The following is a 15,961-nucleotide window of genomic DNA, read 5'->3' on the forward strand; positions in this document are numbered from 1 at the left end:
TGAGATGTCTCACTCTGTAGCTAAATTAAATGAGATGTCTCACTCTGGAGCTAAAATAAATGAGATGTCTCACTTTGTAGCTAAATTAAATGAGATGTCTCACTCTGTAGCTAAAACAGAGTACTAAACACAAGGTGAAAACAGGATCTGCAGCAATGTGCAGTACAACAAAAATAGGGTGTTTTTTGAAAATTAAACCATGTATACTTATTCTGGTACAACATCAAAATACAATTATGAACCTGAAAATGAGCATAACATTGGCGCTTTAAATCTTTTTTTACAACAAGCTGAATTCAGGAGCTCTCTTTTTATTTGTTTTCCCCTCAGCACCATGCTTCAACACACTGAGGACCGCACAGCATGCGCCTAACATCCAGCAGGCAGCTGGGATGTCAAACAGTCCGCTGTTTAGCTTTCAGGATCCACATCCCGGGGACCTCCGGATGCTGATGAACCACCCGAGAGACAGAGCTGGCCGAAAGCCTGACAGACTTCAGAATAGGCGCTGAATACAGCTGCTGAGCCCACAAAATGAAACCCAAACGCACCCCCTTCATTTCAGGTACTTTTGTTGCCAGTTTTAACTCTGAGTAGACCCAAATTCCGACCTCAAACAAACCAAAACTACTAGTGCAAACACACACCTGCAAGTCGCTAAGACCCGATTAGTTCACACACCGTGATAGGATCAGGGTGTGGCCTTGCACCTGCAGCATTTCACCAGGGAAACCCGAGGTCTTTGTCTGCAGCGGTCAAGTTCAGTCAAGTCTCAAAGAGCAGTGGAGGAGGGAGGAGTCAGCCGGTGTCTGCTTCACCTCGGGCTCCCAGGCTTGAGCGTCCGGTGCTGCTCAGGTAGCTTTGCTTAGTAGGACACAAATTCACATGAAATACACCTAAAAAACAATTTCCCATTCAAGGTGGAACCATTGTTTGGACAGAATTGTGAATTCAATGCTTATACAAAAGACGAGGGGTGAAATAAATGATTTTAAAAGATACATCTTTGCTTCGGGAAACCTAATTGCTCCCAATTACTGATGCCATGAATACTGCCAAAAGGTCATCTACACCTTAAGCATTAGTCAGTATTGCCATAGCGGAGGAATAAGTGTGTGGTCAAATCAATCTCCATTACCGGTTACATGTCTGGGTAGTCGCACACTTTCCCCAACATTTACTGGCTTCTTTCCTGTTAAAACGTAGGTCTTTCACCAATTGGGGAACGGTCTGTGAGTGCTAGAATGTGTAAAATAGTATTACTTTCATACAAAGTTTGTATTATTTTTCAGTAGTAATGAGTCTGGTGTTGCTTGTGATCTTTTCACGGCCTGGGTGGCTGTCAGCCAAACATTAAAGGGGAATTCTGGTCAATTTCAACACGTAGCACTGTTTGGAAATTTGGAGTGCAGTCAGTAGAGAGGAAAACAAAAACACCGTGTTCTCCTCCTGCTAGAGTTAGCACCCAACAGGCTGAAACAGGGCAAGTTTTAAACCTGTTTTTAGCCTTTAAACATGTTTAAAATGTCATTACAAGTGCCTAGCCATATGAAGTGATTCCTTCTGAGTGAACACAGTGTCTCGGACTGCTGTAGATGTGAAAGTAATGCATGAAAGTTGGGCAAGCTACAGGTGTAGATTGTTCAGGTGTAGCCTGCCCAGGTGTATGACCGCGACAGTGTGGCATTCTTTTTACGAAATATACATTTATTTGAAGGTAGCCAATGTATATTTAGATTTGGACGAAAATATTAGCTGCACCTATCAGATTGAATCGTATCTCATTGTATGGCGCCAAATCCGTTCAACACCAAATCGCACTGAATCGTTTCATATTAAAATGTAGCGCCCCTGAACCGTTTCGTCCTATGGAGGAAGAGATGCACACCCCTGATAAACAGGGATTTATCTCTATCCAACAGACAAGCTACAAACAAAGCAGAGCTGCCACAGTGATTATTTCATTCAGACTTGAGGGAAACAAGACATTTCCTGGCTCTGACGAGGACAAAACAAGATACTTTTATCGTAAGACAGTATCTTCAGTTCAGATGACAATGACAGAACATGCTTCCCAAAAAGGAATAAGACAACATCTTGAATGTCACGTTGGTTAACTGAAGTGGAGTTTTCTCTCATATTTTACAGACAGTCCCATGTGTAATGCTTTACAAAAGGGAGATTTTAATTGTCGTCAACTCCTAAAAGGAAGTAAGACCCGATTAAGCTCACTAAAAAGCTCATGCTCATGAATTTCTTCTGTCCAGTGGCAGCAATGAGCTTCACAACAACAACAAATCTGGGAAAAACGGAAAGTTTTGCTGGATCTAACTACAGGATACTATGTTCCAACAACAAAAATATGAGAAATATTGTTCAGTGACAGCTGTTCTGGGCTGAAGCTGCTCATATTGTATAACGTTGTTCAGGAGTTTTACCTGTGTTTCAACATATCTTCGCTGCGGCTCTGTTAACACTTTGAACTTCTCTATTTCACCTGCACTGTCCCTTCCTGTCAGAATGTTTTCTAAAGCTGAGAAAAGTTCATCTCGTTTAAAACTGCCGAGGCCTTTAACAAAACAAACAGACCCCTAAAACCAAAAAGTTTCCTTCAGCAAAGCATACTTCCATTAATGCTCGGCACGAACATGAATAAACACACGTTCCCATTTACCCTGTAAAAAAGGAGACACTGCATGCATGCAACACACAGAGTACGTTCTCACACACACACACACACACACACGCACACACGCACACACACACACATTTATTTATGAGGTAAAAGAGGGTTAGTGCAAGTCTGGAATTAAAGTCACGCTATTTCTGGCAACTGGGGACTGCTGAGCGCTTAGATCATTGTTTAGAACCAGCTGCAGAGTCGACAGAGGAGATGTGGGTCAGGGGGCCAGGAGGGCGAGGAAGTCGGGACTTACTGAAGCATCGTTGCAAACAAACAGAAAAGAACCGAACCGAGCAACCCAGCCTGATAATGGACTTATAGAGTAGATTAAGTAAAAAGACGATATATAACACTTTTGCCGATGACCCGCTTCAATTTGGTTGTGAAAAGGTCTGTCCTGAGGAAGTACATTCTACAGCTGAACAAGACACTTTATAATCAAAAGATGATATTAACAGCTTCCTGCTCCCAACTCCTCCATTTCTACCCCCCTTTAAAACTAGAAATGTGGGGCGGCCTCTAGCTCCCCCAGTAAGAGCTCGAAATCCTACCTGCGGCCCTTTGCTGCGTCTTACAGTCAACCTCCTGGTACACCGGAATAAAACTCAAAGAAGTAGTTGCCAAGATAAGAATACTGCAAGAAATATCACACGTTCAACAACCTGATCAGCCAACGTGACCGTGGCTCACTCTCTAACCAGCATTTCAGTCACTCAAGGAGACGAAGAGTGATTTAAAAAAAAGAAGAAAAAAACACCACTGCGGATAGCCTGCCAGCTGATTTCCTCTTTACTAAAACCTGCTGCGCCTTTACGGAGTTTATCAGTCTGAACACTGCTGATTTTCCCAGACACAAGACTGCAAATGAGCAGCTCTCAGCCAAGTGTGACCAATCCAGCTGGAGCGCAATCCTGTTAACAAGATATTTTTGCTCGCTTAGGGGCTCGAAACGCACCTTAATAGTATTTCTTGTGTGTTTTCTGAGGAAAGCGCGAGCACAGAGTAGTTTTTACAGCATGCCTTAACACAGGGCACTCCGATATAATTAACTGACAGATAGGGAGGAAAGTGTGGAGGAGGCGTACCGTTTGGTATCATTAGGACTCATTACGGCTCCACACTGGGCAACCACGCTGAGAAAGGAGAAGAGAAGAGCAGCAGAAGGTAGTGGACTGTTAAGATTTAATGACTGCTTATGGATGATCAGCACAAACAAACCATTCTGCATCTGTGCATTCAGGGTGTCCAGCGATGCTGCTGACTGAACGAAAGACTTCCGTTTCTAATGGGTATAGATAAATAAAGGCGGGCATTGTGTTAGGGGATTGCACCAAAGCTGGCCCCTCTGTCACAAAGCGCTCTCTGTGGTTTCACAGGAACAGCCATTGGCTTTGGGATGCGCCAGTGAGCCCCTCCCCTTCCTCCAGGCTAGAGGTCTCGCACCACAACTTGGACCCGATGTTCTGGGAACACAACAGTTTGGCCGGTTTGGTGGAGCGGAGCAGATACTCTGAGCCAAGCCTGCCTTTTCATACCGAGTCTCTTTGGGCATCAGAGTAAAGCAGGGACGGCTGACTGAGAGGAAGAGGACGGATAGTTGGCATCAGCACACGAACCCCTGATTAATACAGCATATTTATGCCTCACAACGGCAAAATGGAGATAATTAAAAGGCCACAGGGCTTCAGCTCAAAGCTTTGAGAGTTCCTGTACAATGCCAGTGAGTATGTTTACATGCACACCAATGTTCCACTATTATTCCACATATGAATATATTCAGAATTTTGATACAGGTACGTAAACAGCATATTCCAAATATGGCCTTTTTCCGAATTTAGCATTTTCTGATTAAGACATGTTGTATATGCCGGCATTATTCCGGTTTTAGAGGCATTCTTCGGCCTCTTGCCAGTTCTGGTCAGCTTTGTGCGTTGCTATGGTTGTTGGACACAAACCAACCAGCCAACAGTTTGGCAAGGCTGCGGTAGAGATGCATGCCCAAAATAAAATAAGGACAAACGCAGCTACTTTTAAACCTTATAAAAAACTTGGATATCAACAGTTTTTGGGATATGCACAAACATCGCAACAGCGACCTTTTCAAGAGGGTGGTTGAAGGAATAAATAAGGGAGGCTGTGTTCACATGGTCCAACAAGTCCGCCAACGGTGGAAAACTTTGAAAAACCCTATTTTGTACACATGTTGTGCATGTTACATGTAAACAGGAATACTAGTGGAATATTCCCTTTTATTTGCAATGAAAACAGCTTGGTCGGAATATCGTCTTTTATTGGAATATCATGTGCACATAAACGTAGTCAGGGTTGTTGGTTTTGGTCATACATCGCTCGTGCTAAATTTGTCTCATACTGTATTTACTTCAATCTATTTTCCAGCAAATAAAAGCAAAGTGAAGAAGTCTTTCCCCCTCTCTCAGGTCCTCGATCATTCCAAGACAAGTATCAAACCAAACCGAGCCCTCCGAGGCAGACACAAAACACAACACGAGCTGCTCAACATCCGAACAACTACTATTGCAGCTGCTCCTCTGAGCTTCCTTCGGGAGCGAAGCCAGCAGCCCTGCAGGTGACTCTTTCAGCTCACTTGAGAAATAAAAAAAAGCTGGGCTGGGTTGCAGAGGAGTCAGGACAGGGCCAAACCACCGAGACACGCCCAGAGCAGGTATGGGAACGTGACTCAACACCATGAATGTGTCTTATATTTAACTATAACCCACAACAAGCAGCAGATCTAAAGAGCTTACAGCATGTTTGATGTCAGCTTGTATTCTCATTAAGTTCAATACCCAGCGAGGTGCGGTGTCTCAGCAACAGCTGTGGTTCAAACCACCACCTCGCTACAAGCACAGCAACTCAAAGAAGAAATCCAACACAAGGACTCTCTTCACATGGCCCTGGCAGCAGAATACAAACTCAACTCAGGCACACTCCGCTTCAGCGGCTACGTAGACAACCTGTGGATGATCGTAGTACCTGAGCAGAGGACGCCTTTGTGTCTGGCACAGGAGAAGTCGTCACACTCGCAGTAGCTGCCGTAGATCTTGCCGAACTCCGACTCGTAGCAGAGACACTGGTTGCAGCTGCACTCTCCTCGCCCGCTGCAGATCTGCTTGCCCTCGGCTTCCCTGCAGGCGCTGATGTACATGCTGCTGGCGTCGCCCTCCTGGCACTCGCAGCGGGCGCCCAGGTAGCCCGGCTCACAGTGACAAGTCCCACAGTTATACGTACCTGCATGAGGCGAGAGTTACTTTATTTTGCAGACTGATTTGAGACGTTTCTTTCACGTCCAGGTACACTGTGTTCCATCATTTATTCTGCAGGATTTGTCAGCTACAAATATCAGCGTCTTTTGATTAGAGATGTAGACACAGAAACTGGTTGAGATATTGACAAAATATATGTGTGTGTGTGTGTGTGTGTGTGTGTGTGTGTGTGTGTGTGTGTGTGGTAAAAATGGTGAGACGTGTAGTACGGAGAGGGTGAAACAGATGTTATATAACGACAGCATGTTGATGTACCTGTCATAAAAAAGGTGTTAAAACATGAGGTGTGAAATGCCCTATGTCCTACTGTACATATATTATCAATTATCACTGTATATAAAGCTACTTCAAATCCAGTATTAGGGGACCACTAGGGTCTATATAAAAGAGACTTCAGATACAGTATTAGTGGACCACTAAGGTCTATATAAAGAGACTTCAGATACAGTATTAGGGGACCACTAAGGTCTATATAAAGAGACTTCAGATACAGTATTAGGGACCACTAGGTGTATATAAAGCACTTCAGCATACAGTATCAGGGGACCACTAAGGTCTATATAAAGAACTTCAGATACAGTATTAGGGACCACTAAGGTCTACATAAAAGAGACTTCAGATACAGTATCAGGGACCACTAAGGTCTATATAAAGAGACTTCAGATACAGTATTAGGGACCACTAAGGTCTATAAAAGAGACTTCAGATCCAGTATTAGGGACACTAAGGTCTATATAAAAGAGACTTCAGATACAGTATTAGGGACCACTAAGGCCTATATAAAAGAGACTTCAGATACAGTATTAGGGACCACTAAGGTCTATATAAAGACACTTCAGATACAGTATCAGGGGACCACTAAGGTCTATATAAAGAGACTTCAGATACAGTATTAGGGACCACTAAGGTCTTATAAGAGACTCCAGATACAGTATTAGGGACCACTAAGGCCTATATAAAGAGACTTCAGATACAGTATTAGGGACCACTAAGTCTATATAAACACTTCAGATCAGTATCAGGGACCCACTAAGGTCTATATAAAGAGACTTCAGATACAGTATTAGGGACCACTAAGGTCTATATAGAGACTTCAGATACAGTATAGGGACCACTAAGGTCTATATAAAAGACTTCAGATACGTATTAGGGACCACTAAGGCCTATATAAAGAGACTTCAGATACAGTATTAGGGACCACTAAGTCTATATAAAGACACTTCAGATACAGTATCAGGGGACCACTAAGGTCTATATAAGAGACTTCAGATACAGTATTAGGGACCACTAAGGTCTATATAAAGACTTCAGATACAGTATTAGGACCACTAGGTCTATATAGAGACCTTCAGATACAGTATTAGGGACCACTAAGGTCTATATAAAAGAGACTTCAGATACAGTTTAGGGACCACAAGGCCTATATAAAGAGACTTCAGATACAGTATTAGGGACCACTAAGGTCTATATAAAGACACTTCAGATACAGTATAGGGACCACTAAGGTATAAAAGAAGACTTCAGATACAGTATTAGGGACCACTAAGGTCTAATAAAAGAGACTTCAGATACAGTATCAGGGGACCACTAGGGTCTATATAAAGAGACTTCAGATACAGTATTAGGGGACCACTAAGGTCTATATAAAGAACTTCAGATACAGTATTAGGGACCACTAAGGTCTATATAAGAGACTTCAGATACAGTATTAGGGGACCACTAAGGTCTATATAAAGAGACTTCAGATACAGTATTAGACCACTAGGGTCTATATAAAGACTTCAGATACAGTATTAGGGACCACTAAGGTCTATATAAGAGACTTCAGATACAGTATTAGGGACACTAGTCTATATAAAGAGACTTCAGATACAGTATTAGGGACCACTAAGGTCTATTAAAGAGACTTCAGATACAGTATTAGGGACCACTAAGGTCTATATAAAGAGACTTCAGATACTAGTAGGGGACCACTAAGGTCTATATAAAGAGACTTCAGATACAGTATTAGGGACCACTAGGTCTATATAAGAGACTCAGATACATTATAGGGCCACTAAGGTCATATAAGAGACTTCAATACAGTATTGGGGACCACTAAGGTCTATATAAAGAACTTCAGATCAGTATTAGGGACCACTAGGTCTATATAAAGAGACTTCAGATACAGTATTAGGGACCACTAAGGTCTACATAAAGAGACTTCAGATACAGTATCAGGGGACCACTAAGGTCTATATAAAGAGACTTCAGATACAGTATTAGGGGACCACTAAGGTCTATATAAAAGCATCCAAAAAGCAGCATGTCAAGGGACCTTCATACATTTAGCTCCCTGTAAATTCATGTCAAATGTCCATAGATAAATGGAACAGTGGACAGCCAGAGGACCTACTGTACCTATGGAGCTGCAGATGCTGCTGTTGGTCTGTGCGGTCCGGCTGCAGCCGCAGTCACACTGGTAATCCACCGACACCTCCAAACGCTCTTTGAAGCCCACCGGCTTGATGGTGAAGCTCTGGTCGGTGCCGCGGGGGGGGCAGCTCCTCGCCTCCACACTCACGTTGAACGACACCTGCAAAGACATTTAGATCAGGGGGTGGGAATCTTCACCGGTCTCACGATTCGATTCCAGCACAATTATCCTGTCAATGAGTCGATTCAATATCACAATGCACACAATGGCATCACCTCCTTGATATTATTATTATTATTATTATTATTATATATTGCCACACATGGTTTTCATCTACAAATTCAAGCAGTCAGATGCATGTATAAAAGTCCCCTTTTAATGGTACCTGCTCTTATAAAATGTTCTTCCTGCTTAGATCTTCCCTTAAAGGCTCTAACTTGTTGATTCCCTCAGCTTATCTACTGAATCGGAGGAGGACTGACTTCCTTCTAGGCTGCTCCACTCAACATCCGCTGCCCCCCCCCCCCCCCACACCCTTTTTTTCACCTCTTTTCCTGCATTTCTCTTAATTTGTTTATGTACTTTTTCATTTCTTTTTTCATTTGTATCTCACAGATGTTGTGTGTCCTTACTGGTCTGTAATTGTCTGTGTCCTCTGTCCCCGTCTGGTTTGGACCTGATATGGGTTGGTTTTCGGGGGGGTAAGGGACTTAAAGGATACTGACATAATGTCTCAATTATGCATCGTTCATCATGGCCTCCGCTGTATGTCGAATATTGTGAAATTCAAATTAAAAGAGTTGGAAAAAAGAAATTTAAAAGAAATCCTGAATGGAGCGGAGTCTAAACTAGACATGGGTGGGTATGAGATTCTGACGGTATAACCTTCAGCAAAAATATAGTGGTTTCACGGTATTACAAAACAACATAATGCATTATTTTGAAATGCTCGGGTAAAAAAACTAAAATGTCCCATTTAACACAATATACTTTACTTTCTTTTTAAGACATTGCACATTACACTTGGGAGGCTTATAAACTGCACTCTCTTTCCTTGATGACTTATTAAAAAAAAAAAAAAAATTTAAAAAAAAAAGCCGCTGATATCGCACACGGTAACGGAAATGTAAGTGGTTTTTGGAAACATGGTATACCCCAACGTTAACTGGCCCATGCCTAGTCTATCACGCAGCACGCACACACACACACGCACACGCACACACCCCACACACACACACACACACACACACACACACACACACACACACACACACACACACACACCCACACAACACAGTAACATGCAGGTCCGCATCGCGATGCAACGATTCATTTCAACACCCTCCTTTAGATTGTGTAATTAGAAATAAAAATACACAAAATACCAGCACTGATGGAGAAAGGATAGCGACTTCCTGTTTGTAGGATTTGAAGAGTTCAGGTCAAGGTCAGATGATTTGAGATATGGAGGTGCCTTGTATACAGTAGAAACCTCATCCAGCATCTAAACCACCACACCCACCCCCCTACACCTTTTAAGGTGAGCCAACACAGCTACGTTACAAACACCAGGCAGCTGCTCACGTAGGACATGAACTACACGAATCGGGATTCTTTTGTTTACACCAGCGGGCTTATTTCACCCAGAGATGAGTTTACAGAGTGGTGTGTGTGATGTGTGTGATGTGTGTGATGTGTGTGATGTGTGTGGTGTGTGTGATGTGTGTGATGTGTGTGATGTGTCTGATTGCTCTGAGGAAGGAAGTCTGGACAAGAGGAGCAGCCCAACCCCAGATGGTATTTTCTGTCCCAACATAAGCACGTTTGTCTGGTATTTTCCTCATATTGACTCAATCCCAGCAGCAGTCCTCAACACCGTCTGCTCTGGGGGTGGACCGATCCAGGGCCAGTGTCCACAGCGATTATTAGTAATTAATGAGACCGATAACGGATATTTGGACCAGCTACGCATTTACAGGAAAAAAAAAAAAATCATGTTTTAGTCAAAATGAACTTAAAGTGGCTAAATGTGAATTATTCTCGAATTGTAAATGAATTAATTTCTGTCCGAGCAAAACATTCATTGCAACTGTACGACCTCCCGTTAACAATGACTCAGTAGTAGACGGGGCATTACTGCACCGTAGAGAAAAACCACTATGACCCCAGGTGTGGTAAAACCACTTTGACCCCAGGTGTGGTAAAACCACTATGACCCCAGGACCCCAGGTGTGGTAAAACCACTATGACCCCAGGTGTGGTAAAACCACTATGACCCCAGGTGTGGTAAAACCACTATGACCCCAGGGTGTGGTAAAACCACTATGACCCCAGTGTGTAAAACCACTATGACCCCAGGGTGTGGTAAAACCCCTGACCCCAGGTGTGTAAAAACCACTATGCCCCCAGGTGTGTTAAAACACATGACCCCATTGTGGTAAAACCACTACCCCGTGTAAACCACTATGACCCCGGTGGTAAACCTTGACCAGGTGTGGTAAACCACTATACCCCAGGTGGGTAAAACCCTATGACCCCAGGTGTGGTAAAACCACTATGACCCCAGGTGTGGTAAAACCACTATGACCCCAGGTGTGGTAAAAACCACTATGACCCCAGTGGGTTAAAACCACTATGACCCCAGTGTTGGTAAACCACTATGACCCCAGGTGTGTTAAAACCACTATGACCCCAGTTGTGGTAAACCACTATACCCCAGGTGTGGTAAAACCACTATGACCCCAGGTGTGGTAAAACCACTATGACCCCAGGTGTGGTAAAACCACTATGACCCCAGGTGTGGTAAAACCACTATGACCCCAGGTGTGGTAAAACCACTATGACCCCAGGACCCCAGGTGTGGTAAAACCACTATGACCCCAGGTGTGGTAAAACCACTATGACCCCAGGTGTGGTAAAACCACTATGACCCCAGGTGTGGTAAAACCACTATGACCCCAGGTGTGGTAAAACCACTATGACCCCAGGTGTGGTAAAACCACTATGACCCCAGGTGGTTAAAACCACTATGACCCCAGGTGTGGTAAAAAACCACTATGACCCCAGTTGTGTAAAACCACTATGACCCCAGGACCCCTTGTTAAACCACTATACCCGAGGTGTGTAAAAACCACTATGACCCCAGTGTGGTAAAACCACTTGACCCCCAGGACCCCCAGGTGTGGTAAAACCACTATGACCCCAGGTGTGTGTAACCACTATGACCCCAGGACCCCAGGTGTGGTAAAACCACTATGACCCCAGTGTGGTAAAAACCACTATGTGACCCCATGTGTGATAAAACCACTATGACCCCGGACCCGGTGTGGTAAAACCACTATGACCCCAGGTGTGGTAAACCACTATGACCCCCAGGACCCCAGGTGTGGTAAACCACTAACCCAGGACCCCGGTGTGGTAAAACCACTATGACCCCGGGGGACCCAAAAGAAGATGACCCCAGGTGTGGTAAACCACTAATGGACCCCAGTTGTAAACCACTAGACCCCAGGACCCCAGGTGTGTAAACCACTATGACCCCAGGACCCCAGGTGTGGTAAAACCACTATGACCCCAGGACCCCAGGTGTGGTAAAACCATCATTGCTTTTGTCCGAAGTGGCCGCTAGCATCAACACAAACTAAAATTTAAAACAGTTACTTTAAATTTAATTTTAAAATGTTAAAACTCCACCATAAAAGTGTGTTTAAATGATTTAAGCAATTATGTTATGTACAACTGAAACTCTAAAAAATAATATACAATCAATAAAATGTATAAATAAAAACAAAAAATAGCTTCCTGGAGTCTAAATATGCGGTTTATTGCGAGTGTTGCAGACTGCATAAATACAGAGCTATAGCGCAACCACAGCAGTGCACCTTTAATAACTGACATGAAAGCGCCCGGTGTAGGGAGGTAACACACGGGCCGTAAATGTCACACCACCTTCCAGCCAATCACCGACAAGATGGTTGGGGGGGGTGGGGGTTAGTGACATTTATTCACGATATAAAAACGCCCCTTTTTTGGCAATTATTTCAACGAGATAGTTTATCATGCAAAACGTTCCAACTAGGGCTGCACAATATATTGTTGTTTCATTTATTTTTTTAAATAACCATGTTTCAAAAGGCACTCAGAGATGATCTGTATCAGGTGAAAGTAAATATCAGTAGAACACTGCACTTTAAAAACGTAACTCGTTCTTTTTTTAGTGGTGCCTTTTAATGTTCAAGTCAGTGTTCAATGAAATAAAGTTGAAACGATTTGCTTTCATCGGTTTTAAATTCAACAAGCACTGTGTTGTATTTGAGCAGAATACTGACAGCAGCACAAAGACAGAGCTGAGAACTCTTTAATATATATCGTTATGGCGATATTCAATAACGGCCATGTTTAACTTTACATAGTGCAGCCCTAACACAAACCATTACCAATGAGCAATGCATGAATCTATTAGTTTAAGGGGGGATTGAAGTGGAGTGGTTTTTCACAAGCCGATACAGGAAGAGCCTACGTCACATGTCGACGGGATTCCCCCCCTCCACCGCTTCAGCGCGGGAAGCTTAACAAGATAACGAGGGGCACAATTAAATTAACTGTAAATGTGAATCGCGAGGAGGCCCGTTCGCCCAATCACGTGGCCGGTTGGGACAACTGGCACGCTAGTGGAGAAGCACAGGGGGCGAAAACTCAAGAGGAAGTAGTAGTAGTAAAATAGAGGACGTTTAGGGACGACGGGGGGGAGGAAAGAAGGTTAGAGAGGATTCTAAAAGCATTGGGAAAATACCTCAACACACAGTTGGGTGAACAATGTAATTATTTAAACAGACTCAGACACCCACGATGCACCACAGACACCCCAGGTCGTTCCTGCCTGGCCTATGGCCATCACTCCTCCCTATGAGTGTCAAAACGTGTCTCCCAGCATGCATCTCCACATCACATTGCAATATTCTTGGGACCATTATGTACATTTCCTTTTGTGGTGGACTTTGTAGCGTTTAGGGTGTGTCTAAAACCACTTTTGGTAGTTTGACTGGGGAAAAAAAGGGTCCGTGCGCCGGGTGCATGGCTCAAAAGGGTTGTACTTAGTGTCTTTATTGGTCATAGGTGTGTTACTATCAATAAACCAATCAGAGAGTCATCTCACATTCCCTCTAAGCCCGGCGCGGTTGGACCTCGACACATCGCTCTTACGATGGCGGATTTGCATCGTGATATTTTTATAAGTAATCTTTTGCATGTTTCTGGGCTGCTGAGCTTCCCTCTGTGTGTGTGTGTGTGTGTGTGTGTGTGTGTGTGTGTGTGTGTGTGTGTGTGTGTGTGTGTGTGTGTGTGTGTGTGTGTGTGTGTGTGTGTGTGTTTGTTTAACAAGCATAGTGTTTGGGCGCTGTGCGCCGAGCCTAGGTGCATTTGAAGTAATGCGCTGTTAAAATAACAATGAAATGCTGCGCTGTTGACTTTAGACCAGGTTTTCGTTGGTCAACGGCACGGTCACTCCCCGCTGACTCAAGACTCAATATGCCGAGAACACATCTGCACACACCTCCCTGCAAGACCAGCCCCCCTTATTTCCTCAATAGACTTCATATACCATCAGTACTGATTAGACACCCACATCCAAAGGTGTTAACTGTAGTAGAAACATTTTAAAATGCTATCTCAAAAGAGACTTTCACAACCATTTTCCTTGGAATAAAAAACAAACAAAAAAAAACACGGATGATAGAAAAACTTATGACTTAAATTCAATTAGCTGCATAAAACCCCATAAAAAAGGGACCATAGAAAACAACATATAATCAAATTAAAATGCTTCTGGTTTGTGTGGAGAAATAATTCTGTTAGCGTAGACTTGGTTTCATTCATTTGATTAGTGGTCGTACATTTCTGCCGGTTAACAGTGAAAAGGACGCCGGCTTAACCACAAACACACTACAGCTAGCATTTCTCCTCCTGCCAGTCCACTTCTTCTGCAGTATCACAGGCCTCCTCCTGCTGCTGCTTTTGTGTGAGGTCATTGAGATGCAGCATCAGGCTCGATGGCGAGCTCACACAGACTCAGTGACTGACACCCGGGCCACATCCTCAGCCCAGACCGGCGAGACCGGCACCCAGCGGACTGAGCCGCTCTCTCCGTCTCCTTTCACGGCCGAGGATAAAAGACGTGAGCCAAGTCCCCTCCATCTATTCACTGCTGCTGTTGTTCTGCCTCAAATCCTTCACCACGCGTTCCCATCCCGAAACCGTCCCAGGACTGTAATGCAGCCGAGTGAAGAGCACGCTCGTTTTGGGAGAAGAATTCCACCACGCTGGACTTCTCTGTGTAGCAGCGTGTATGAAGCTGCCCCCCTTGCCAGCCTTTTCAATAGATCCAGGACTCATTCCTAATCTTATCTGAAGCATGTATAGAATACAAAGTGACCACCACAGAGAGATCTGTGCAAAATGCAAAGCACTTAAGATGTTCGGTCATCCCGTCTCACGTGACCTCCGCTTTTGTTCACAGAAGACAGCAACTGAGAAGGCTTACAGCCAAGGACAATACAATCTTACGTCTTTCAACATTCAATATATTATTCCTGCATACTGCTGCTGTCCTCTCCATCAGATAACTGGTCTCACAAAGCCGGCTATCACCTCGCCTAACTTTCAATTTCCCAATTCAGCTACAAATGCACTCATATGAAACAGGCAGTGTTTCTTAAAATCATAAAGCAAATAAAATGCCACGTCATCTGTAGTAACATGGACAATATTTCTTAAACCTGACTGAAGTTATTCTTATTAGAGATTCCAGATTCAGTGTTTACATGGAAGCTAAACCAAGTGGTCCGATAAGATTTGTGTTGACACCACACAAAGCATTTAATCAGAACTTTTTCTTTTTTCTTTTTTTTATTGAACAAAGCGTTTATGGCTGCTGTAAAGCGTATCTTTTGCTGGGAATATTAAAGATTTTTTTCCCAACATTATTGAGGAAATGTATCCCGCTTCGTTCATCAACGGTCAAAAACTAGTTTTGAGCTTGTTCATTGTTCAACAATCTTTAAATCTTTAAGGTCTTGAACAAAAAAGTGGTGTCAGCCACAGACCAGTTTTGTTTTGCTCCAGCTACGTTTCGGTCACTCCCAGAAGCAACGTCCCCGAATGTATCTACTCCAACTGGGATTGAGCGTTTTTGTGGTCAGTAGGCGCTAATATTTTCCAAATGAACAGACGATCACAAAGGTTTACAACACCCCGCTCAACCCCATAGAAAAGCCCTTGTATTTTTATTCTAAAAAAGGATATTTTTCTGGTTATCAGTTGAATATTAGGGACTTGGCCAAAGTCCTGTGACACATCAAAAAACGTGTTAATTACACAAAATTGTGTTTATAAAATGCACGGTGTTGTGTTAATGTGGGCATGTTGCTACTGTACTAAACCAGCAAGCAGATCCAGAAAGTCCAGTTTGAGTAACAGATCTTCAAGCCCGGGCCGCGTATCAGACAGCAAAACACGGCACAGCTGTTTAGAACGACAAGATGCGGAAATTGCGGCAAGATGCAAGAGACAATTTCTCACTTT

At 43.6% G+C, this 15,961-nt stretch overlaps 1 protein-coding gene across 1 annotated transcript in view; it reads right to left on the reverse strand.

Annotated features, from left to right (window-relative positions):
* The window catches only part of itgb5 (integrin, beta 5), a 115,279-nt gene that overhangs the window by 63,936 nt on the left and 35,382 nt on the right, over positions 1-15,961 (reverse strand). Inside the window, exons 17-18 of the mRNA XM_032516517.1 lie at positions 8,368-8,542; positions 5,678-5,932 (exon numbers count right to left, since the gene is read on the reverse strand). Coding sequence (XP_032372408.1) covers positions 5,678-5,932; positions 8,368-8,542 — 430 coding nt within the window. The remainder of the gene's footprint in view (positions 1-5,677; positions 5,933-8,367; positions 8,543-15,961) is intronic.

Source organism: Etheostoma spectabile, chromosome 5, assembly GCF_008692095.1.
Source record: "Etheostoma spectabile isolate EspeVRDwgs_2016 chromosome 5, UIUC_Espe_1.0, whole genome shotgun sequence".
Classification (NCBI taxonomy): domain Eukaryota; kingdom Metazoa; phylum Chordata; class Actinopteri; order Perciformes; family Percidae; genus Etheostoma; species Etheostoma spectabile.